The sequence below is a fragment of the Oncorhynchus nerka genome, linkage group LG20 (assembly GCF_034236695.1).
Source record: "Oncorhynchus nerka isolate Pitt River linkage group LG20, Oner_Uvic_2.0, whole genome shotgun sequence".
In the NCBI taxonomy this organism is placed as follows: domain Eukaryota; kingdom Metazoa; phylum Chordata; class Actinopteri; order Salmoniformes; family Salmonidae; genus Oncorhynchus; species Oncorhynchus nerka.
In genome coordinates, this window is record NC_088415.1 from 92,175,362 (window position 1) to 92,200,361 (window position 25,000).

General features: G+C 40.8%; 1 protein-coding gene across 1 annotated transcript in view; it reads left to right on the forward strand.

Annotated features, from left to right (window-relative positions):
- The window catches only part of LOC115127078 (receptor-type tyrosine-protein phosphatase mu-like), a 531,907-nt gene that overhangs the window by 224,276 nt on the left and 282,631 nt on the right, over positions 1-25,000 (forward strand). Inside the window, exons 9-11 of the mRNA XM_065006102.1 lie at positions 8,457-8,765; positions 10,943-11,052; positions 23,646-23,847. Coding sequence (XP_064862174.1) covers positions 8,457-8,765; positions 10,943-11,052; positions 23,646-23,847 — 621 coding nt within the window. The remainder of the gene's footprint in view (positions 1-8,456; positions 8,766-10,942; positions 11,053-23,645; positions 23,848-25,000) is intronic.

Genomic DNA, 25,000 nt, shown 5'->3' on the forward strand with positions numbered 1-25,000 from the left:
GTGTTAGTCCATAGTTGTGGTAGTCCATAGTTGTGGTAGTCCATAGTTGTGGTACTCCATTGTTGTGGTACTCCATAGTTGTGTTAGTCCATAGTTGTGTTAGTCCATAGTTGTGGTACTCCATAGTTGTGGTAGTCCATAGTTGTGGTAGTCCATAGTTGTGGTACTCCATAGTTGTGTTAGTCCATAGTTGTGTTAGTCCATAGTTGTGGTAGTACATAGTTGTGGTACTCCATAGTTGTGGTACTCCATAGTTGTGGTAGTCCATAGTTGTGTTAGTCCACAGTTGTGTTAGTCCATAGTTGTGGTAGTCCATAGTTGTGTTAGTCCATAGTTGTGTTAGTCCATGGTTGTGGTAGTCCATAGTTGTGTTAGTCCATAGTTGTGGTAGTCCATAGGTACTCCATAGTTGTGGTAGTCCATAGTTGTGGTAGTCCATAGTTGTGTTAGTCCATAGTTGTGGTAGTCCATAGTTGTGGTACTCCATAGTTGTGGTAGTCCATAGTTGTGCTAGTCCATAGTTGTGGTAGTCCATAGTTGTGGTAGTCCATAGTTGTGGTACTCCATAGTTGTGTTAGTCCATAGTTGTGGTAGTCCATAGTTGTGGTACTCCATAGGTACTCCATAGTTGTGGTAGTCCATAGTTGTGGTAGTCCATAGTTGTGGTACTCCATAGTTGTGTTAGTCCATAGTTGTGTTAGCCCATAGTTGTGGTAGTCCATAGTTGTGGTACTCCATAGTTGTGGTAGTCCATAGTTGTGGTAGTCCATAGTTGTGGTACTCCATAGTTGTGTTAGTCCATAGTTGTGTTAGTCCATAGTTGTGGTACTCCATAGTTGTGGTACTCCATAGTTGTGTTAGTCCATAGTTGTGGTACTCCATAGTTGTGGTACTCCATAGTTGTGGTAGTCCATAGTTGTGGTAGTCCGTAGTTGTGGTACTCCATAGTTGTGGTAGTCCATAGTTGTGTTAGTCCATAGTTGTGGTACTCCATAGTTGTGGTAGTCCATAGTTGTGGTAGTCCGTAGTTGTGGTACTCCATAGTTGTGGTACTCCATAGTTGTGGTAGTCCATAGTTGTGGTACTCCATAGTTGTGGTAGTCCATAGTTGTGTTAGTCCATAGTTGTGGTCCTCCATAGTTGTGGTAGGCCATAGTTGTGTTTGTCCATAGTTGTGGTACTCCATAGTTGTGGTAGGTCATAGTTGTGTTAGTCCATAGTTGTGGTACTCCATAGTTGTGTTAGTCCATAATTGTGGTACTCCATAGTTGTGGTACTCCATAGTTGTGGTAGGCCATAGTTGTGTTAGTCCATAGTTGTGTTAGTCCATAGTTGTGTTAGTCCATAGTTGTGGTACTCCATAGTTGTGGTAGTCCATAGTTGTGTTAGTCCATAGTTGTGGTAGTCCATAGTTGTGGTAGTCCATAGTTGTGGTAGTCCGTAGTTGTGGTACTCCATAGTTGTGGTACTCCATAGTTGTGGTAGTCCATAGTTGTGGTACTACATAGTTGTGGTAGGCCATAGTTGTGTTTGTCCATAGTTGTGGTACTCCATAGTTGTGGTAGGCCATAATTGTGTTAGTCCATAGTTGTGGTACTCCATAGTTGTGTTAGTCCATAGTTGTGGTACTCCATAGTTGTGGTAGTCCATAGTTGTGTTAGTCCATAGTTGTGGTACTCCATAGTTGTGGTAGGCCATAGTTGTGTTAGTCCATAGTTGTGGTAGTCCATAGTTGTGGTACTCCATAGTTGTGGTACTCCATAGTTGTGGTACTCCATAGTTGTGGTAGGCCATAGTTGTGTTAGTCCATAGTTGTGTTAGTCCATAGTTGTGTTAGTCCATAGTTGTGTTAGTCCATAGTTGTGTTAGTCCATAGTTGTGTTAGTCCATAGTTGTGTTAGTCCATAGGTACTCCATAGTTGTGTTAGTCCATAGGTACTCCATAGTTGTGGTAGTCCATAGTTGTGTTAGTCCATAGGTACTCCATAGTTGTGGTAGTCCTCCTCATGAAAGACTTCCAGCGTTGGGCGACCTCACTTAAACCCGTCTCTCCACCGGCACTGCTGCGAGAACGATCTTGTTACAGAGCGAGCAGCGAACATATGTTGTCTCTCAGAGCAACAGATGTGCCAGGCAGACTAAACTCAAGTGCGGATTTTACCGTCGCTGGGGAAACCACCTACCAGGGGGAGTAGCGACTTCCTCTCCAAGTCGTCGAGGAGGGACTTTACGGCATGGCTGCTGTCTATCTGTACCAAAGGCAGGAAAATGAGCATTGTCGGCCTGTTCCACAATATCCCTCTGGGCGTAAACACACTGGCCTAATAGTTGTCAGACATGCTTCTGATCCCCCACTCTGGACAGAGTGGAAGCGAATGTTACTATTCAATTCAAGGGGATTTATTGGCATGGGAAACATGTGTTAACATTGCCAAAGCAAGTGAGGTAGATAATATACAAAAGGGTAAATAAACAATAAAAATTAACAGTAAACATTACACACACAGAATCTTCAAAACAGTAAAGACATTACAAATGTCATAGTATGTCTATATACATATATATATATAGTGTTGTAACGATGTGCAAATGGTTAAAGTACACAAGGGAAAATAAATCAACATAAATATGGGTTGTATTTACAATGGTGTTTGTTCTTCACTGGTTGCCCTTTTCTCGTGGCAACAGGTCACAAATCTCGCTGCTGTGATGGCACACTGTGGTATTTCACCCAGTAGATATGGGAGTTTATCAAAATCGGGTTTGTTTTCGACTTCTTTGTGGATCTGTGTAATCTGAGGGAAATATGTGTCTCTAATATAGTCATACATTGAGCAGGAGGTTAAGACAGCCTGTCTTCTCTTGAGAGCCATGTCTGCCTGTTTCGGCCTTTCTCAATAGCAAGGCTATGTTCACTGAGTCTGTACATAGTCAAAGCTTTCCTTTACTCTCCTCTTTAAGAGAACCGGGGTTACCGGGCTGTAGTGGAGTGGGTCGTGAACTTCAAGTTCCTTGTTGTCCACATCACCAACAAACTATCATGGTCCAAACACACCAAGACAGTCATGAAGAGGGCACGACAATGCCCTTTCCCTCTCAAGAGACTGAGGGCTAAGGGCTTCTAAGTCAGCATTTCACGGTAAGGTCTACTACACCTGTTGTATTCAGCATTTCACTGTAAGGGCTACTACACCTGTTGTATTCAGCATTTCACTGTGAGGTCTACTACACCTGTTGTATTCAGCATTTCACTGTGAGGTCTACTACACCTGTTGTATTCAGCATTTCACTGTGAAGTCTACTACACCTGTTGTATTCAGTATTTCACTGTGAGGTCTACCTACACCTGTTGTATTCAGCATTTCACTGTGAGGTCTACCTACACCTGTTGTATTCAGCATTTCACTGTGAGGTCTACTACACCTGTTGTATTCAGTATTTCACTGTAAGGTCTACTACACCTGTTGTATTCAGCATTTCACTGTAAGGTCTACTACACCTGTTGTATTCAGCATTTCACTGTAAGGTCTACCTACACCTGTTGTATTCAGCATTTCACTGTGAGGTCTACTACACCTGTTGTATTCAGCATTTCACTGTAAGGTCTACCTACACCTGTTGTATTCAGCATTTCACTGTAAGGTCTACTACACCTGTTGTATTCAGCATTTCACTGTGAGGTCTACTACACCTGTTGTATTCTTCACATGTGACAAATACAATTTAATTTAATTTTATTTTATTTGACATACCCGTAGATTTGTGTTTGCAAAGTAATTGACAGTGTATAGTACAGAACAATATATTTGTATGCTTTCAGAAGTCAGGTACGTTTACCAAGAAGATACTGAAAACAAGATATTACAGAGTTGAAGAAAACCTGTAACCTTTATGATGTTGATTAGAACGCTGGGATGCTTCCTCCTTCCAGGAACCACTCAGTATTCTCATTCGCCCTTTGACGTTATACTTTCCTGTGCTTTCCATGTATTAGTTGGGAGTCTGAGTCCTTACTTCATAGCCACACACACACACACACACACACACACACACACACACACACACTCCCTCCCCTGTCTTCAATCAGCTGACGGGTTCTGCTTATCTTTGTCTCCTCTGTTCCCTTTATATGTCTCTACCTTCACCGCTCCTTTCATCTTCTCTATTAAAGCACAGGAGAGATGGAGAGATCACACCTCTTCTCTTCTCTCAAAGTGTTGCTCCATCTTTCATTTAACAGCAGCCTGTCTTGCCTCTTTGTATCTTTACCTCTCTCTCTCTCTCTCTCTCTCTCTCTCTCTCTCTCGCTCTGTGCCGTGACCTAATTTCCCGAGAACCATTGATTATTGTGTACATTGCCAACACTTGTAGTCATCACACTGATTAATTGTAATAGCTTGATTATTGGATGGTTTATGAGGATTAAAAATTATTTCAACTGGGGGATTTTCATTGCCAAATCTAATTGAATTGAAATCAAACACTGTTGAGTTGAACTGTACATTTTATAGCAATAGTCACATATTTTGTATGCTCTTGTGGCTCCATTGATACTTGGTTTTCATTTTTGTGGCGTCCCGATTAGAAACAGAATAAGAGAGTCCAGTCGTCTCCCTAGTCTCCTCTCCTCCAGTCCTCTCACTAGTCTCCTCTCCTCCAGTCCTCTCCCTAGTCTCCTCTCCTCCGGTCCTCTCCCTAGTCTCCTCTCCTCCAGTCCTCTCCCTAGTCTCCTCTCCTCCAGTCCTCTCCCTAGTCTTCTCTCCTCCAGTCCTCTCCCTTGTCTCCTCTCCTCCGGTCCTCTCCCTTGTCTCCTCTCCTCCAGTCCTCTCCCTCGTCTCCTCTCCTCCAGTCCTCTCCCTTGTCTCCTCTCCTCCAGTCCTCTCCCTAGTCTCCTCTCCTTCAGTCCTCTCCCTAGTCTCCTCTCCTCCAGTCCTCTCCCTAGTCTCCTCTCCTTCAGTCCTCTCCTCCAGTCCTCTCCCTAGTCTCCTCTCCCTAGTCTCCTCTCCTTCAGTCCTCTCCCTAGTCTCCTCTCCTCCAGTCCTCTCCTTTGTCTCCTCTCCTCCAGTCCTCTCCCTAGTCTCCTCTCCTTCAGTCCTCTCCCTTGTCTCCTCTCCTCCAGCCCTCTCCTAGTCTCCTCTCCCTAGTCTCCTCTCCTTCAGTCCTCTCCCTAGTCTTCTCTCCTCCAGTCCTCTCCCTTGTCTCCTCTCCTCCAGTCCTCCCCCTAGTCTCCTCTCCCTAGTCTCCTCTCCTTCAGTCCTCTCCCTAGTCTCCTCTCCTCCAATCCTCTCCCTTGTCTCCTCTCCTCCAGTCCTCTCCCTTGTCTCCTCTCCTCCAGTCCTCTCCCTTGTCTCCTCTCCTCCAGTCCTCTCCCTAGTCTCCTCTCCCTAGTCTCCTCTCCTTCAGTCCTCTCCCTAGTCTCCTCTCCTCCAGTCCTCTCCCTAGTCTCCTCTCCTCCAGTCCTCTCCCTAGTCTCCTCTCCTTCAGTCCTCTCCCTAGTCTCCTCTCCTCCAGTCCTTTCCCTTGTCTCCTCTCCTCCAGTCCTCTCCCTTGTCTCCTCTCCTCCAGTCCTCTCCCTTGTCTCCTCTCCTCCAGTCCTCCCCCTAGTCTCCTCTCCCTAGTCTCCTCTCCTTCAGTCCTCTCCCTAGTCTCCTCTCCTCCAATCCTCTCCCTTGTCTCCTCTCCTCCAGTCCTCTCCCATGTCTCCTCTCCTCCAGTCCTCTCCCTTGTCTCCTCTCCTCCAGTCCTCTCCCTAGTCTCCTCTCCCTAGTCTCCTCTCCTTCCTCCAGTCTCTCCCTAGTCCTCTCCCTAGTCTCCTCTCCTCCAGTCCTCTCCCTTGTCTCCTCTCCTCCAGTCCTCTCCCTTGTCTCCTCTCCTCCAGTCCTCTCCCTAGTCTCCTCTCCTTCAGTCCTCTCCCTTGTCTCCTCTCCTCCAGTCCTCTCCTAGTCTCCTCTCCCTAGTCTCCTCTCCTTCAGTCCTCTCCCTTGTCGCCTCTTCTCCAGTCCTCTCCCTTGTCTCCTCTCCTCCAGTCCTTTCCCTTGTCTCCTCTCCTCCAGTCCTCTCCCTTGTCTCGTCTCCTCCAGTCCTCACCCTAGTCTCCTCTCCCTAGTCTCCTCTCCTCCAGTCCTCTCCCTTGTCTCCTCTCCTCGAGTCCTCTCCCTAGTCCCCTCTCCCTAGTCTCCTCTCCCTAGTCCCCTCTCCCTAGTCTCCTCTCCCTAGTCTCCTCTCCTCCAGTACTCTCCTAGTCTCCTCTCCTCCAGGCCTCTCCCTAGTCTCCTCTCCCTAGTCTCCTCTCCCTTGTCTCATCTCCTCCAGTACTCTCCCTAGTCTCCTCTCCTCCAGTCCTCTCCCTAGTCTCCTCTCCCTAGTCTCCTCTCCTCCAGTCCTCTCCCTAGTCTCCTCTCCTCCAGTCCTCTCCCTAGTCTCCTCTCCTCCGGTCCTCTCCCTAGTCTCCTCTCCTCCGGTCATCTCCATAGTCTCCTCTCCTCCAGTCCTCTCCCTAGTCTCCTCTCCTCCAGTCCTCTCCCTAGTCTCCTCTCCTCCAGTCTTCTCCCTAGTCTCCTCTCCTCCAGTCCTCTCCCTAGTCTCCTCTCCTCCAGTCTTCTCCCTAGTCTCCTCTCCTCCAGTCCTCTCCCTAGTCTCCTCTCCCTAGTCTCCTCTCCCTAGTCTCCTCTCCTCCAGTACTCTCCCTAGTCTCCTCTCCTCCAGTCCTCTCCCTAGTCTCCTCTCCCTAGTCTCCTCTCCTCCAGTCCACTCCCTAGTCTCCTCTCCTCCAGTCCTCTCCCTAGTCTCCTCTCCTCCGGTCATCTCCATATTCTCCTCTCCTCCAGTCCTCTCCCTAGTCTCCTCTCCTCCAGTCCTCTCCCTAGTCTCCTCTCCTCCAGTCCTCTCCCCCAGTCCTCTCCCTAGTCTCCCCTCCCTAGTCTACTCTCCCTAGTCTCCTCTCCTCCAGTCCTCTCCCTAGTCTCCTCTCCTCCAGTACTCTCCCTAGTCTCCTCTCCTCCAGTCCTCTCCCTAGTCTCCTCTCCCTAGTCTCCTCTCCTCCAGTCCTCTCCCTAGTCTCCCCTCCCTAGTCTACTCTCCCTAGTCTCCTCTCCTCCAGTCCTCTCCCTAGTCTCCTCTCCCTAGTTTCCTCTCCTCCAGACCTCTCCCTAGTCTCCTCTCCTCCGGTCCTCTCCATAGTCTCCTCGCCTCCAGTCCTCTCCCTAGTCTCCTCTCCTCCAGTCCTCTCCCTAGTCTCCTCTCCTCCAGTCCTCTCCCTAGTCTCCTCCTGTCCTCTCCCTAGTCTCCTCCAGTCCTCTCCCTAGTCTCCTCTCCTCAAGTCCTCTCCCTAGTCTCCTCTCCTCCAGTCCTCTCCCTAGTCTCCTCTCCCTTGTCTCCTCCAGTCCTCTCCCTAGTCTCCTCCAGTCCTCTCCCTAGTCTCCTCTCCTCCAGTCCTCTCCCTAGTCTCCTCTCCCTAGTCTCCTCCAGTCCTCTCCCTAGTCTCCTCCAGTCCTCTCCCTAGTCTCCTCTCCTCAAGTCCTCTCCCTAGTCTCCTCTCCTCCAGTCCTCTCCCTAGTCTCCTCTCCCTAGTCTCCTCCAGCCCTCTCCCTAGTCTCCTCCAGTCCTCTCCCTAGTCTCCTCTCCTCCAGTCCTCTCCCTAGTCTCCTCTCCTCCAGTCCTCTCCCTAGTCTCCTCTCCCTAGTCTCCTCCAGTCCTCTCCCTAGTCTCCTCTCCTCCAGTCTTCTCCCTAGGAACTGTTGGTGTCTCCTGGAGGAGGATCAATTGAGCCCTGGCACCAGCTAATAGGTGGTATAATGTTGTAGAAATGGACTGAAACTTTAACATGGAAGGGAAATGGATCCCATTACCTTGAGCTCTGGCTGCTAGTCTGCTCCCTTCCTGTAGGGGAGAGGGGAGAGGGGGGAGGGGGAGGGACAGTAGGAGGAGAAGAGGAGGGAGATGAGAGAAAGGAGGGTAGAGATGAGAGGGAGGGGAAAGAGAGCGAGAACAAAAGAGAGAAAGAAAGAGAGATGGGGGAAAGAGAGCAAAGATAGAGAAATACCCAGAAATAGGAAAGGGATGATATATCCCATACAGGGAGACTGTCACCGGTAGGTCTGGAGGGATGATATAGGCTTTGCTTGTTAGAACAAAGGTTACGTTCAAACTAACATGTTTTTTCTTCCACCACAGATCCCATGTAATATAAACAATTTGCTTGGGATAATCACACACACACACACACACACACACACACACACACACACACACTCTCACACACACACACACACACACACACACTCACACACACACACACACACTCTCTCACACACACACACACACACACACACACACACACACACACACACACACACACACACACACACATTCCTAATGAGATCCACATTCTTATCTATGGTTTATATTTATATATTTATATTTTATATATATATATATATATTTCATCTCCCCCACAGAGCCAATCCACGGTCCCAGTAATCTAGAAGTCGTTGACGTCCAATCAAAACAAGTCACTGTTCGCTGGGAGCCTTTCGGCTACAACGTCACGCGTTGCCATAGCTACAACCTGACCGTGCAGTACCGGTCCCAAGTGGCGGGGAAGGACGAGACCCGGGAGGAGGTGTGTTACGACACCCTGGGTCGCGACCCCCAGCACACCATCCACAACCTGACCCCCTACACCAACCTCTCAGTTAGACTGGTCCTCAAGAACCCAGAGGGGGTCAAAGAGAGCCCAGAGATGGAGCTGCAGACGGATGAAGATGGTGAGTGTTATAACACCTTAGAATGGTTATAACATGCTTATGACAGGGTTATGAAGGTGTTTAAATACCTCAGAATGGTTATAACGTGCTTATGACAGGGTTATGAAGGTGTATAAAATGTGTTAAAGAACCCAGAGTGGGGGTCAGAGAGAGACCAGACACGGAGCTACAGACGAAACAGGGACAGTGCAATCAAGTGTTATATTGAGGTTTAGCTGCAGGCCGAATATCATGTACAAAAATATAAATGAGTCTTAAAGGGGATACATCAGGATGTTGACAATGAGGCCCTTTATCTACTTCCCCAGAGGCAGATCAACTCCTTTATCTACTTCCCCAGAGTCAGATCAACTCCTTTATCTACTTCCCCAGAGTCAGATCAACTCCTTTATCTACTTCCCCAGAGTCAGATCAACTCCTTTATCTACTTCCCCAGAGTCAGATCAACTCCTTTATCTACTTCCCCAGAGTCAGATCAACTCCTTTATCTACTTCCCCAGAGTCAGATCAACTCCTTTATCTACTTCCCCAGAGTCAGATCAACTCCTTTTATCTACTTCCCCAGAGTCAGATCAACTCCTTTATCTACTTCCCCAGAGTCAACTCCTTTATCTACTTCCCCAGAGTCGTCAGATCAACTCCTTTATCTACTTCCCCAGAGTCAGATCAACTCCTTTATCTACTTCCCCAGAGGCAGATCAACTCCTTTATCTACTTCCCCAGAGTCAGATCAACTCATTTATCTACTTCCCCAGAGTCAGATCAACTCCTTTATCTACTTCCCCAGAGTCAGATCAACTCCTTTATCTACTTCCCCAGAGTCAGATCAACTCCTTTATCTACTTCCCCAGAGGCAAATCAACTCCTTTATCTACTTCCCCAGAGTCGTCAGATCAACTCATTTATCTACTTCCCCAGAGTCGTCAGATCAACTCCTTTATCTACTTCCCCAGAGGCAGATCAACTTGTGGATACCATTTTTACGTCTCTGTGTCCAATATGAACACAGAGACACAAGTTAGGTAGTTTCGCGAGCCAATGCTAATTCGCGTTAACACAGTGACTGGATGTCTATGCATTACTCCAATGGTCCATTACATGTTTGTCTAAAGACTGACTAGACCTGTCTAAAGACTGACTAGACCTGTCTAAAGACTGACTAGATCTGACTAGACCTTTCTAAAGACTGACTAGACCTGTCTAAAGACCAACTAGATCTGACTAGACCTGTCTAAAGACTGACTAGACCTGTCTAAAGACTGACTAGACCTGTCGAAAGACTGACTAGACCTGTCTAAAGACTGACTAGAACTCTGTCTCTAAAGACTGACTAGACCTGTCTAAAGACTGACTAGAACTCTCTAAAGACTGACTAGACCTGTCTAAAGACTGACTAGAACTCTCTAAAGACTGATTAGACGTCTCAAAGTCCCAGGAATACACTGACGTATTATCAAAAGACCTAACTAAAGTCTCAGGGAAGGGAATTTAGTTTTTTTTTTTCATCCAATTTTTTAAACCTTAAATCCAATAACATGGTGAAATGTTTCGTTGATTTCACGTTAGTTGACAACTCAGAAGTAGACATCGAAATGACGTCTGTATCACGTGAGATGGTGTAACGACGCATTTGGAGAACGTTCTTTCTACGAAATACCTATGCGTCTGGTACAGTCACCGTAATGCTTTAAATTACATCGCAATTAGTGGAAAGAATTTAGTGAATCGGAATTCGGACTGCTTCTGAAAAACGCAGCCTTATCCGGGCAACTGGCAGGCCTGTTGAGAGTCGGAATTAGAAGAAGCACACGGTGTGATGTCAAAATGTGGCTGTGCAACAGCAGTCACTCGATTAGCCCATGTCAACGAAATTCTTCGCGATTGGTAAATTAGTCGAGTTGCCAGCTATGTAAACTTTTAGTAAGCATGGTCGAATTACTGCAAACAATTTACCTCAACCCAATGGCAAAATGAGTAGAATTGATATAAAATGAGTTATAAAATTGGATGTGGGTTTGCAGACCCACAAGCCACTGCTCACTGATTTTTTTGGTGTCCCCAACCCCCTCCATCAAAGTTGCCCATCCCTGCTCTAGTCGTTCCAGGGGAACGTCGTTCCAGGGCCTCTAAGGAGGGAGGTGTTTCTCATGTGTTTGTTCTGGTCCTGTCCCCCTCAGTACCCGGAGCGGTTCCTCTGGAGTCCATCCAGGGCAGTGCTTATGAAGAGAAGATGATCCTGAAATGGAGAGAACCAGCCCAGACCTACGGAATCATCACTCAGTACGAGGTGAAAAGACAGATTGATTGATTTCATTCATTTTAGATGACGGCAAATATTGCATCCTTGAAAAAAAAAAACATGTTTCTTGTTTTCCCTCATGTCTTGTGGTACTGTGAAGATTCTCATCAATTCGGTTTATTAGACACATTGCTTGGAGAAGAGTGTGTCACCATGATCACTGCCCGAATGTGCCTAATTTGTTTATAAATAACTTGTCATGTTCATAACTGTGCACTCTCCTCCAACAATAGCATGGTATTCTTTCACTGTAGTAGCTACTGTAAATTGGATAGTGCAGTTAGATTAACAAGAACTTAAGCTTTCTGCCAATATCAGATATGTCTATGTCCTGGGAAATGTTCTTGTTACTTACAAGCTCATGCTAATCGCATTAGCCTACGTTAGCTCAACCTCATGCTAATCGCATTAGCCTACGTTAGCTCAACCTCATGCTAATCGCATTAGCCTACGTTAGCTGAACCGTTCCGTGGAAGGGACAACGATCCCGAAGAAGATTTTTCTCTGTCTATATGTCATGTCCATATTATAGGTTAACTCTCTATATATCATGTCCATATTATAGATTATAGATTAACTATGTCTATATATCATGTCCATACTACAGGTTAACTATGTCTATATATCATGTCCATATTATAGATTATAGGTTAACTATGTCTATATATCATGTCCATACTACAGGTTAACTATGTCTATATATCATGTCTATACTATAGGTTAACTATGTCTATATATCATGTCCATACTACAGGTTAACTATGTCTATATATCATGTCTATACTACAGGTTAACTATGTCTATATATCATGTCCATACTATAGATTAACTATGTCTATATATCATGTCCATACTACAGGTTAACTATGTCTATATATCATGTCCATATTATAGATTATAGATTAACTATGTCTATATATCATGTCCATACTACAGGTTAACTATGTCTATATATCATGTCCATATTATAGATTATAGGTTAACTATGTCTATATATCATGTCCATACTACAGGTTAACTATGTCTATATATCATGTCCATACTACAGGTTAACTATGTCTATATATCATGTCCATACTATAGATTAACTATGTCTATATATCATGTCCATATTAACTAGATTATAGATTAACTATGTCTATATATCATGTCCATATTATAGATTAACTATGTCTATATATCATGTCTATACTATAGGTTAACTATGTCTATATATCATGTCCATACTATAGGTTAACTATGTCTATATATCATGTCCATACTACAGGTTAACTATGTCTATATATCATGTCCATACTACAGGTTAACTATGTCTATATATCATGTCCATACTATAGGTTAACTATGTCTATATATCATGTCCATACTATAGATTAACTATGTCTATATATCATGTCCATACTACAGGTTAACTATGTCTATATATCATGTCCATACTATAGATTATAGATTAACTATGTCTATATATCATGTCCATACTACAGGTTAACTATGTCTATATATCATGTCCATACTACAGGTTAACTATGTCTATATATCATGTCCATACTACAGGTTAACTATGTCTATATATCATGTCCATACTATAGGTTAACTATGTCTATATATCATGTCCATACTATAGATTAACTATGTCTATATATCATGTCCATACTACAGGTTAACTATGTCTATATATCATGTCCATACTATAGATTATAGATTAACTATGTCTATATATCATGTCCATACTATAGATTATAGATTAACTATGTCTATATATCATGTCCATACTACAGGTTAACTCTCTATATATCATGTCCATATTATAGATTATAGATTAACTATGTCTATATATCATGTCCATACTATAGTTTAACTATGTCTATATATCATGTCCATACTACAGGTTAACTATGTCTATATATCATATCCATACTATAGATTATAGGTTAACTATGTCTATATATCATGTCCATACTACAGGTTAACTATGTCTATATATCATGTCCATATTATAGATTATAGGTTAACTATGTCTATATATCATGTCCATACTACAGGTTAACTATGTCTATATATCATGTCTATACTATAGGTTAACTATGTCTATATATCTTGTCCATACTACAGGTTAACTATGTCTATATATCATGTCTATACTACAGGTTAACTATGTCTATATATCATGTCCATACTATAGATTAACTATGTCTATATATCATGTCCATACTATAGGTTAACTATGTCTATATATCATGTCCATATTATAGATTATAGATTAACTATGTCTATATATCATGTCCATACTACAGGTTAACTATGTCTATATATCATGTCCATATTATAGATTATAGGTTAACTATGTCTATATATCATGTCCATACTACAGGTTAACTATGTCTATATATCATGTCCATACTACAGGTTAACTATGTCTATATATCATGTCCATACTATAGATTAACTATGTCTATATATCATGTCCATATTATAGATTATAGATTAACTATGTCTATATATCATGTACATACTATAGGTTAACTATGTCTATATATCATGTCCATACTACAGGTTAACTATGTCTATATATCATGTCCATACTACAGGTTAACTATGTCTATATATCATGTCCATACTACAGGTTAACTATGTCTATATATCATGTCCATACTACAGGTTAACTATGTCTATATATCATGTCCATACTATAGGTTAACTATGTCTATATATCATGTCCATACTATAGATTAACTATGTCTATATATCATGTCCATACTACAGGTTAACTCTCTATATATCATGTCCATACTATAGATTATAGATTAACTATGTCTATATATCATGTCCATACTACAGGTTAACTATGTCTATATATCATGTCCATACTACAGGTTAACTATGTCTATATATCATGTCCATACTACAGGTTAACTATGTCTATATATCATGTCCATACTATAGGTTAACTATGTCTATATATCATGTCCATACTATAGATTAACTATGTCTATATATCATGTCCATACTACAGGTTAACTCTCTATATATCATGTCCATACTATAGATTATAGATTAACTATGTCTATATATCATGTCCATACTATAGATTATAGATTAACTATGTCTATATATCATGTCCATACTACAGGTTAACTCTCTATATATCATGTCCATATTATAGATTATAGATTAACTATGTCTATATATCATGTCTATACTATAGTTTAACTATGTCTATATATCATGTCCATACTACAGGTTAACTATGTCTATATATCATATCCATACTATAGATTATAGGTTAACTATGTCTATATATCATGTCCATACTACAGGTTAACTATGTCTATATATCATGTCCATACTATAGATTATAGGTTAACTATGTCTATATATCATGTCCATACTATAGATTAACTATGTCTATATATCATGTCCATATTATAGATTATAGATTAACTCTATATATCATGTCCATACTACAGGTTAACTCTCTATATATCATGTCCATACTATAGATTAACTATGTCTATATATCATGTCCATACTATAGATTATAGGTTAACTATGTCTATATATCATGTCCATACTACAGGTTAACTATGTCTATATATCATGTCCATACTATAGGTTAACTATGTCTATATATCATGTCCATACTACAGGTTAACTATGTCTATATATCATGTCCATACTACAGGTTAACTATGTCTATATATCATGTCCATACTACAGGTTAACTATGTCTATATATCATGTCCATATTATAGATTATAGGTTAACTATGTCTATATATCATGTCTATACTACAGGTTAACTATGTCTATATATCATGTCCATATTATAGATTATAGGTTAACTATGTCTATATATCATGTCTATACTACAGGTTAACTATGTCTATATATCATGTCCATACTACAGGTTAACTATGTCTATATATCATGTCCATACTATAGATTATAGATTAACTATGTCTATATATCATGTCCATACTATAGGTTAACTATGTCTATATATCATGTCCATATTATAGGTTATAGATTAACTATGTCTATATATCATGTCCATATTATAGATTATAGGTTAACTATGTCTATATATCATGTCCATACTACAGGTTAACTCTGTCTATATATCATGTCCATACTACAGGTTAACTATGTCTATATATCATGTCCATACTATAGATTATAGATGAACTATGTCTATATATCATGTCCATTCTAAAGGTTAACTATGTCTATATATCATGTCCATACTATAGATGAACTATGTCTATATATCATGTCCATACTACAGGTTAACTCTGTCTATATATCATGTCCATACTACAGGTTAACTATGTCTATATATCATGTCCATACTATAGATTATAGATTAACTATGTCTATATATCATGTCCATTCTAAAGGTTAACTATGTCTATATATCATGTCCATACTATAGATTAACTATGTCTATATATCATGTCTATACTACATGTTAACTCTGTCTATATATCATGTCCATATTATAGGTTAACTATGTCTATATATCATGTCTATACTATAGGTTAACTATGTCTATATATCATGTCCATACCACAGGTTAACTATGTCTATATATCATGTCCATATTATAGATTATAGGTTAACTATGTCTATATATCATGTCTATACTATAGTTTAACTATGTCTATATATCATGTCTATACTATAGTTTAACTATGTCTATATATCATGTCCATACTACAGGTTAACTATGTCTATATATCATATCCATACTACAGGTTAACTATGTCTATATATCATGTCCATACTATAGATTATAGATTAACTATGTCTATATATCATGTCTATACTATAGTTTAACTATGTCTATATATCATGTCTATACTACAGATTAACTATGTCTATATATCATGTCTATACTACAGGTTAACTCTCTATATATCATGTCCATACTATAGATTATAGATTAACTATGTCTATATATCATGTCTATACTATAGTTTAACTATGTCTATATATCATGTCTATACTACAGATTAACTATGTCTATATATCATGTCTATACTACAGGTTAACTCTCTATATATCATGTCCATACTACAGGTTAACTATGTCTATATATCATGTCCATACTACAGGTTAACTATGTCTATATATCATGTCCATACTATAGATTATAGATTAACTATGTCTATATATCATGTCTATACTACAGGTTAACTCTCTATATATCATGTCCATACTACAGGTTAACTATGTCTATATATCATGTCCATACTACAGGTTAACTATGTCTATATATCATATCCATACTACAGGTTAACTATGTCTATATATCATGTCCATACTATAGATTAACTATGTCTATATATCATGTCCATACTACAGGTTAACTATGTCTATATATCATGTCCATACTATAGATTATAGATGAACTATGTCTATATATCATGTCCATACTATAGATTAACTATGTCTATATATCATGTCCATACTATAGATTAACTATGTCTATATATCATGTCCATACTACAGGTTAACTATGTCTATATATCATGTCCATATTATAGATTATAGGTTAACTATGTCTATATATCATGTCCATACTATAGGTTAACTATGTCTATATATCATGTCTATACTATAGATTCTACATTAACTATGTCTATATATCATGTCCATACTATAGATTATAGGTTAACTATGTCTATATATCATGTCCATACTACAGGTTAACTATGTCTATATATCATGTCCATACTATAGATTATAGGTTAACTATGTCTATATATCATGTCTATACTACAGGTTAACTATGTCTATATATCATGTCCATACTACAGGTTAACTATGTCTATATATCATGTCCATACTACAGGTTAACTATGTCTATATATCATGTCCATATTATAGATTATAGGTTAACTATGTATATCTATCATGTCTATACTATAGGTTAACTATGTCTATATATCATGTCCATACTATCCACCTCTTTTTCGAACGTTGCTATGGGAACAGCCAAAAACAGAAGCGAAGGATTCCACTACTGCTTTGCTTCCCCATTGAAGGATTCCACTACTGCTTTGCTTCCCCATTGAAGGATTCCACTACTGCTTTGCTTCCCCATTGAAGGATTCCACTACTGCTTTGCTTCCCTATAGAAGGATTCCACTACTGCTTTGCTTCCCCATTGAAGGATACCACTACTGCTTTGCTTCCCTATTGAAGGATTCCACTACTGCTTTGCTTCCCTATTGAAGGATTCCACTACTGCTTTGCTTCCCTATTGAAGGATTCCACTGCTGCTTTGCTTCCCCATTGAAGGATTCCACTACTGCTTTGCTTCCCTATTGAAGGATTCCACTACTGCTTTGCTTCCCTATTGAAGGATTCCACTACTGCTTTGCTTCCCTATTGAAGGATTCCACTACTGCTTTGCTTCCCCATTGAAGGATTCCACTACTGCTTTGCTTCCCTATTGAAGGATTCCACTACTGCTTTGCTTCCCTATTGAAGGATTCCACTACTGCTTTGCTTCCCTATTGAAGGATTCCACTACTGCTTTGCTTCCCCATTGAAGGATTCCACTACTGCTTTGCTTCCCCATTGAAGGATTCCACTACTGCTTTGCTTCCCTATTGAATGATTCCACTACTGCTTTGCTTCCCTATTGAAGGATTCCACTACTGCTTTGCTTCCCCATTGAAGGCTGCCAGTAGAAAACTTGCCAGAGTAAATTATTAGAAAATGTTATATTGATTTAATTCAAGTTTGCTAACGTTATCTAGATTGTGAGGTTGTGATAATAACGTTAGCTAGACTTACTAGTAGACGAGTTATGTTGAGATAATAACGTTAGCTAGACCTCCTCCTAGAGATGAACGTACTTTGGTGCGAAAAGTGCAAATCAATCCCGGAACAACAGCAAAGGACCTTGTGAAGATGCTGGAGGAAACAGGTACAAAAGTATCTACATCCACAGTAAAATGAGTCCTATATCGACATAACCTGAAAGGCCGCTCAGTAAGGAAGAAGCCACTGCTCCAAAACCGCCATAAAAATGCCAGACTACGGTTTGCAACTACACATGGGGACAAATATCGTACTTTTTGGAGAAATGTCCTCTGGTCTGATGAAACAGAAATAGAACTGTTTGGCCATCATGACCATCGTTATGTTTGGAGGAAAAAGGGGGAGGCTTGCAAGCCGAAGAACACCATCCCAACCGTGAAGCACAGGGGTGGCAGCATCATGTTGTGGGGGTGCTTTACTGGAGGAGGGACTGGTGCACTTCACAAAATAGATGGCTTCATGAGGCAGGAAAATTATGTGGATATAATGAAGCAACATCTCAAGACATCAGTCAGGAAGTTAAGGCTTGGTCGCAAATGGGTCTTCCAAATGTACAATGACCCCAAGCAAACTTCCAAAGTTGTGGCAAAATGGCTTAAGGACAACAAACTCAAGGTATTGGAGTGGCCATCACAAAGCCCTGACCTCAAACCTATAGAAAATGTGTGGGCAGAACTGAAAAAGCGTGTGCGAGCAAGGAGGCCTGCAAACCTGACTCAGTTACACCAGCTCTGTCAGGAGGAATGGGCCAAAATTCACCCAACTTATTGTGGGAAGCTTGTGGAAGGCTACCCGAAACGTTTGACCCAAGTTAAACAATTTAAAGGCAATGCTACCAAATATTAATTGAGTTTATGTAAACTTCTGACCCAGTGGGAATGTGTTGAAATAAATAATTCTATCTACTATTATTCTGACATTTCACATTCTTAAAATAAAGTGGTGATCCTAATGGGATTAAATGTCAGGAATTGTGAAAAACTGAGTTTAAATGTATTTGGCTAAGGTGTATGTAAACTTTTGACTTCAACTTTATAATGATAACTATAGGCTATATAACTATAATGCTAACTATAGTCTACATAACTATAATGCTAACTATAGGCTATATAACTTTGATGCTAACTATAGGCTATATAACTTTGATGCTAACTATAGGCTATATAACTTTGATGCTAACTATAGGCTATATAGCTATAATGATAACTATAGGCTATATAACTTTGATGCTAACTATAGGCTATATAGCTATAATTCTATCTATAGGCTATATAACTTTGATGCTAACTATAGGCTATATAGCTATAATTCTATCTATAGGCTATATAACTATAATGATAACTATAGGCTATATAGCTATAATGATAACTATAGTCTACATAACTATAATGCTAACTATAGGCTATATAACTTTGATGCTAACTATAGGCTATATAACTTTGATGCTAACTATAGGTTATAGAACTTTAATGATAACTATAGGCTATGTACATATAACTGTAGGCTATATACCTATAGTGATAACTATAGGCTATATAGCTATAATGCTAACTATAGGCTATATAGCTATAATGCTAACTATAGGCTATATAACTATAATGCTAACTATAGGCTATATATATTTAATAACTATGGGCTATATATATATATAATGATAACTATAGGCTATATAACTATAATGCTAACTATAGGCTATATATATTTAATAACTATGGGCTATATATATATATAATGATAACTATAGGCTATATAACTTTAATGATAACTGTAGTCTATATATATATTTAATGATAACTATAGGCTATATATATATTTAATGATAACTATAGGCTATATATATATTTAATGATAACTATAGGCTATATGACTTAAATGATAACTATAGGCTATATATATATTTAATGATAACTATAGGCTATATAACTTTAATGATAACTATAGGCTATATATATTTAATAACTATAGGCTATATATATTTAATAACTATAGGCTATATATATTTAATAACTATAGGCTATATATATTTAATAACTATAGGCTATATATATTTAATAACTATAGGCTATATAGCTGTAATGATAACTATAGGCTATATAGCTGTAATGATAACTATAGTATATATAACTGTAATGCTAACTATAGGCTATATAACTATAATGCTAACTATAGGCTATATATATTTAATGATAACTATAGGCTATATAACTATAATGCTAACTATAGGCTATATATATTTAATAACTATAGGCTATATAACTTTAATGATAACTGTGGGCTATATAACTATAAAACATTTGTGAGCATCCACACTAGAGGAAAGTTTATCTTTCTACAGTCCTCCACCTGTCAATTAACTGTTAAACTCATCATATTACCCTTATTTATGTAATACCGTCCCGAAATATCTGTGGTAAAAATGTACAGGTGTAGGATCCTAATTTGATCACCGTGTTGGAGGGGGTTGTTGTAAAACGTGTAGTGTATTTCCACTTTGAAATCTTAAGAAAAATGTATCAACCCCACCAAAAAAAGGCTATTAATTATAATCCACATAATAGTTTGGCTAATTTCCTGTCGCTGCAGGAATATTTTTCTGCTGTAGCAAACTGGCTCAAATGAAGGTCCAACATCTGTAGCAGGCTATAGTATTGACAAAGCAAGCATGAGCAATCACTGCTATCACTATAATAACTGCAATACTGTATAGAACATAATTATAAAGCTTCTGATTCTGTATCATTTACTTGTCCAATCAACACAGACATGAGTTAATGTCCAGCACTCTAACAAAAGCTCAATTTACATTTTCCCAGCTAGGAAACATTATAAGCATTCATGTGCACAATTAATCACTTTCTGGTTTTCCTTCCATTCTGTCGTCACGTCAGTGTCATTTTAATCTCCCTCTCTCTCTCTCTCTCTCTCTCTCTCTCTCTCTCTCTCTCTCTCTTCTCTCTCTCTCTCTCTCTTCTCTCTCTCTGTCTCTATCTCTCTCCTCTCTCTCTATCCTCTCTCTCCTCTATATCTCTCCTCTCTCTCTCCTCTCTCTCTCTCTCTCTCTCCTCTCTCTCTTCTCTCTTCTCTCTCTCTATCTCTCCTCTCTCTCTCTCAACTCTCTCTTCTCTCTCTCAACTCTCTCTTCTCTCTCTCTATCTCTCTCCTCTCTCTCTCTCAACTCTCTCTTCTCCACTCTCTCTATCTCTCTCCTCTATCTCTCTCTCAACTCTCCACTCTCTCTCTCTATCTCTCTCAACTCTCTCTTCTCCACTCTCTCAACTCTCTCTTCTCCACTCTATCTATCTCTCTCTCTTCTCTCTATTTTATAGGATTTGGCATCACAGCAGACTCATTCCACCAGACAAAGACCAAATAACACACACACACACACACACACAAGCCAGAATCATTCCACACGCAGACAAAGACAAAATGAGAAGAAGCCTCCAAGCATTTCAGAAACTTGATGGACACAAATTATGCAGCACTCCAAACTGATCCTTTGTGAATTGAAATTGGAATTATAATGAATGTTTTTCTACTATGGGGAGGAAGCAGGAGTGGTGTCATAAAGTGGGCTTTTATACATTATACACAGAGCCTTCAGAAAGTACTCACACCCCTTGACTTATTCCACATTAACAGTGATGATACTGGATAAACAACTAGACTACAGGAAGTAAACGGTGATGATACTGGATAAACAACTAGACTACAGGAAATAAACGGTGATGATACTGGATAAACAACTAGACTACAGGAAGTAATTGGTGATGATACTGGATAAACAACTAAACTACAGGAAGTAAACGGTGATGATACTGGATAAACAACTAGACTACAGGAAGTAAACAGTGATGATACTGGATAAACAACTAGACTACAGGAAGTAAACGGTGATGATACTGGATAAACAACTAGACTACAGGAAGTAAACGGTGATGATACTGGATAAACAACTAGACTACAGGAAGTAAACGGTGATGATACTGGATAAACAACTAGACTACAGGAAGTAAACGGTGATGATACTGGATAAACAACTAGACTACAGGAAGTAAACGGTGATGATACTGGATAAACAACTAGACTACAGGAAGTAAACGGTGATGATACTAGATAAACAACTAGACTACAGGAAGTAAACAGTGATGATACTGGATAAACAACTAGACTAGAGGAAGTAAACGGTAATGATACTGGATAAACAACTAGACTACAGGAAGTAAACGGTGATGATACTGGATAAACAACTAGACTACAGGAAGTAATTGGTGATGATACTGGATAAACAACTAGACTACAGGAAGTAAACGGTGATGATACTGGATAAACAACTAGACTACAGGAAGTAAACGGTGATGATACTGGATAAACAACTAGACTACAGGAAGTAAACAGTGATGATACTGGATAAACAACTAGACTACAGGAAGTAAACGGTGATGGTACTGGATAAACAATTAGACTACAGGAAGTAAACGGTGATGATACTGGATAAACAACTAGACTACAGGAAGTAAACGGTGATGATACTGGATAAACAACTAGACTACAGGAAGTAAACGGTGATGATACTGGATAAACAACTAGACTACAGGAAGTAAACGGTGATGATACTGGATAAACAACTAGACTACAGGAAGTAAACGGTGATGATACTGGATAAACAACTAGACTACAGGAAGTAAACGGTGATGATACTGGATAAACAACTAGACTACAGGAAGTAAACGGTGATGATACTGGATAAATAAACAACTATTTTAGCAGGTTCTGTCTTGCTACCCTTTGCAATGTAAATGATATGACATGTATATTTTTACACCTTGTCCACAAGGTTCAAACCTCTTGACAAGATAGCTTGTGTAGTTGACACTGTCTTTAGAACAGTTTGGGATGGCAGAGTAGCCTCGTGGTTAGAGTGTAGAGGCGGCAGGTAGCCTAGTGGTTAGAGTGTAGGGACGGCAGGTAGCCTAGTGGTTAGAGTGTAGGGACGGTAGGTAGCCTCGTGGTTAGAGTGTAGGGACGGCAGAGTAGCCTCGTGGTTAGAGTGTAGAGGCGGCAGGTAGCCTAGTGGTTAGAGTGTAGGGACGGCAGGTAGCCTAGTGGTTAGAGTGTAGGGACGGTAGGTAGCCTCGTGGTTAGAGTGTAGGGACGGCAGAGTAGCCTCGTGGTTAGAGTGTAGAGGTGGTAGGTAGCCTAGTGGTTAGAGTGTAGAGGTGGTAGGTAGCCTAGTGGTTAGAGTGTAGAGGTGGTAGGTAGCCTAGTGGTTAGAGTGTAGGGACGGCAGGTAGCCTAGTGGTTAGAGTGTAGGGACGGTAGGTAGCCTAGTGGTTAGAGTGTAGGGACGGCAGAGTAGCCTCGTGGTTACTCTGAAAGGTAACAAAATCGAATCCCCGAACTGACAAGGTGAAAATCTGTCGGTCTGCCCCTGAACAAGTCAGTTAACTCACTGTTCCTAAGTCCGTCGTTGTAGATAAGAATTTGTTCTTAACTGACTTGCCTAGTAAGATAAAGGTAAATAGTTTGTTTTTTAAAGGTGACAATGCCAATCTCATTGTCCACAGATCTTCTACAAGCAGATTGCAATCTCTCCATGTGCATATACAGTACACTGTCGAGGTATAGAAACAGACCAAAATAACTATCATATTCCCCCTGTCTGTTTGTCTCTGTTGGTCTGTCTGTCTGTACGTCTGTCTGTGTCTCTGTCGGTCTGTCTTTCTTGTCTGTCTGTCGGTCTGTCTCCAGATCTCCTACAAGACAGTGAGTTCCTTTGACCCAGAGCTGGATCTGTCCAACCAGAGTGGGAAGGTCCTGAAACACAGCAATGAGACCAGCCACATCTTCCTAGGGCTGTACCCAGGATCCACGTACTCATTCACCCTCCGAGCCTCTACCATCAAGGGATATGGTCCATCAGTCATCACACAGTTCACCACCAAGATATCAGGTCAGTCCCTAGCTCCTAGTCCCTAGACACCTAGCTCCTAGACACCTAGTCCCTAGACACCTAGCTCCTAGACACCTAGCTCCTAGACACCTAACTCCTAGACACCTAGCTCCTAGCTTCTAGACACCTAGCTCCTCGACACCTAGACACCTACCTCCTAGACATCTAGACACCTAGCTCCTAGACACCTAGCTCCTAGACACCTAGCTTCTAAACACCTAGCTTCTAGACACCTAGCTCCTAGACACCTAGACACCTACCTCCTAGACATCTAGACACCTAGCTCCTAGACACCTAGCTCCTAGACACCTAGCTCCTAGACACCTAGCTCCTAGACACCTAGTCCCTAAACACCTAGTTCCTAGACACCTATCTCCTAGACACCTAGCTCCAAGACACCTAGCTCCTAGACACCTAGTCCCTAGACACCTAGTCTCTAGACACCTAGACACCTAGCCCAAGACACTTAGCCACTAGAATCCTAGACACCTATCCCCTAGAGACCTAGCTCCTAGAAACCTAAATCCTAGACACCTAGCTCCTAGACACCTAGCTCCTAGCTTCTAGACACCTAGCTCCTAGACACCTAGACACCTACCTCCTAGACATCTAGACACCTAGCTCCTAGCTCCTAGACACCTAGCTCCTAGACACCTAGTCCATAGAGACCTAGCTCCTAGACACTTAGTCCCTAGCCACCTAGCACCTAGACACCTAGCCACTTAGACACCTATCCCCTAGAGACCTAGCTCCAAGCCTCTTAGCTCCTAGACACCTAGTCCCTAGACACCTAGCCCCTAGACACCTAGCTCCTAGACACCTAGTCCCCCTAGACACCTAGCTCCTAGACACCTAGTCCCTAGACACCTAGTCCCTAGACACCTAGCCCCTAGACACCTAGCTCTTAGGTTCCTAGCCCCTAGACACCTAGCCCCTAGACACCTAGCTCTTAGGTTCCTAGCCCCTAGACACCTAGCCCCTAGACACCTAGCTCTTAGGTTCCTAGCCCCTAGACACCTAGCCCCTAGACACCTAGCTCTTAGGTTCCTAGCCCCTAGACACCTAGCCCCTAGACAACTAGACACCTAGCCCCTAGACACCTAGCTCCGAGCTATCTATCTCCTAGGCACCTAGCTCTTAGACCCACCTAGGC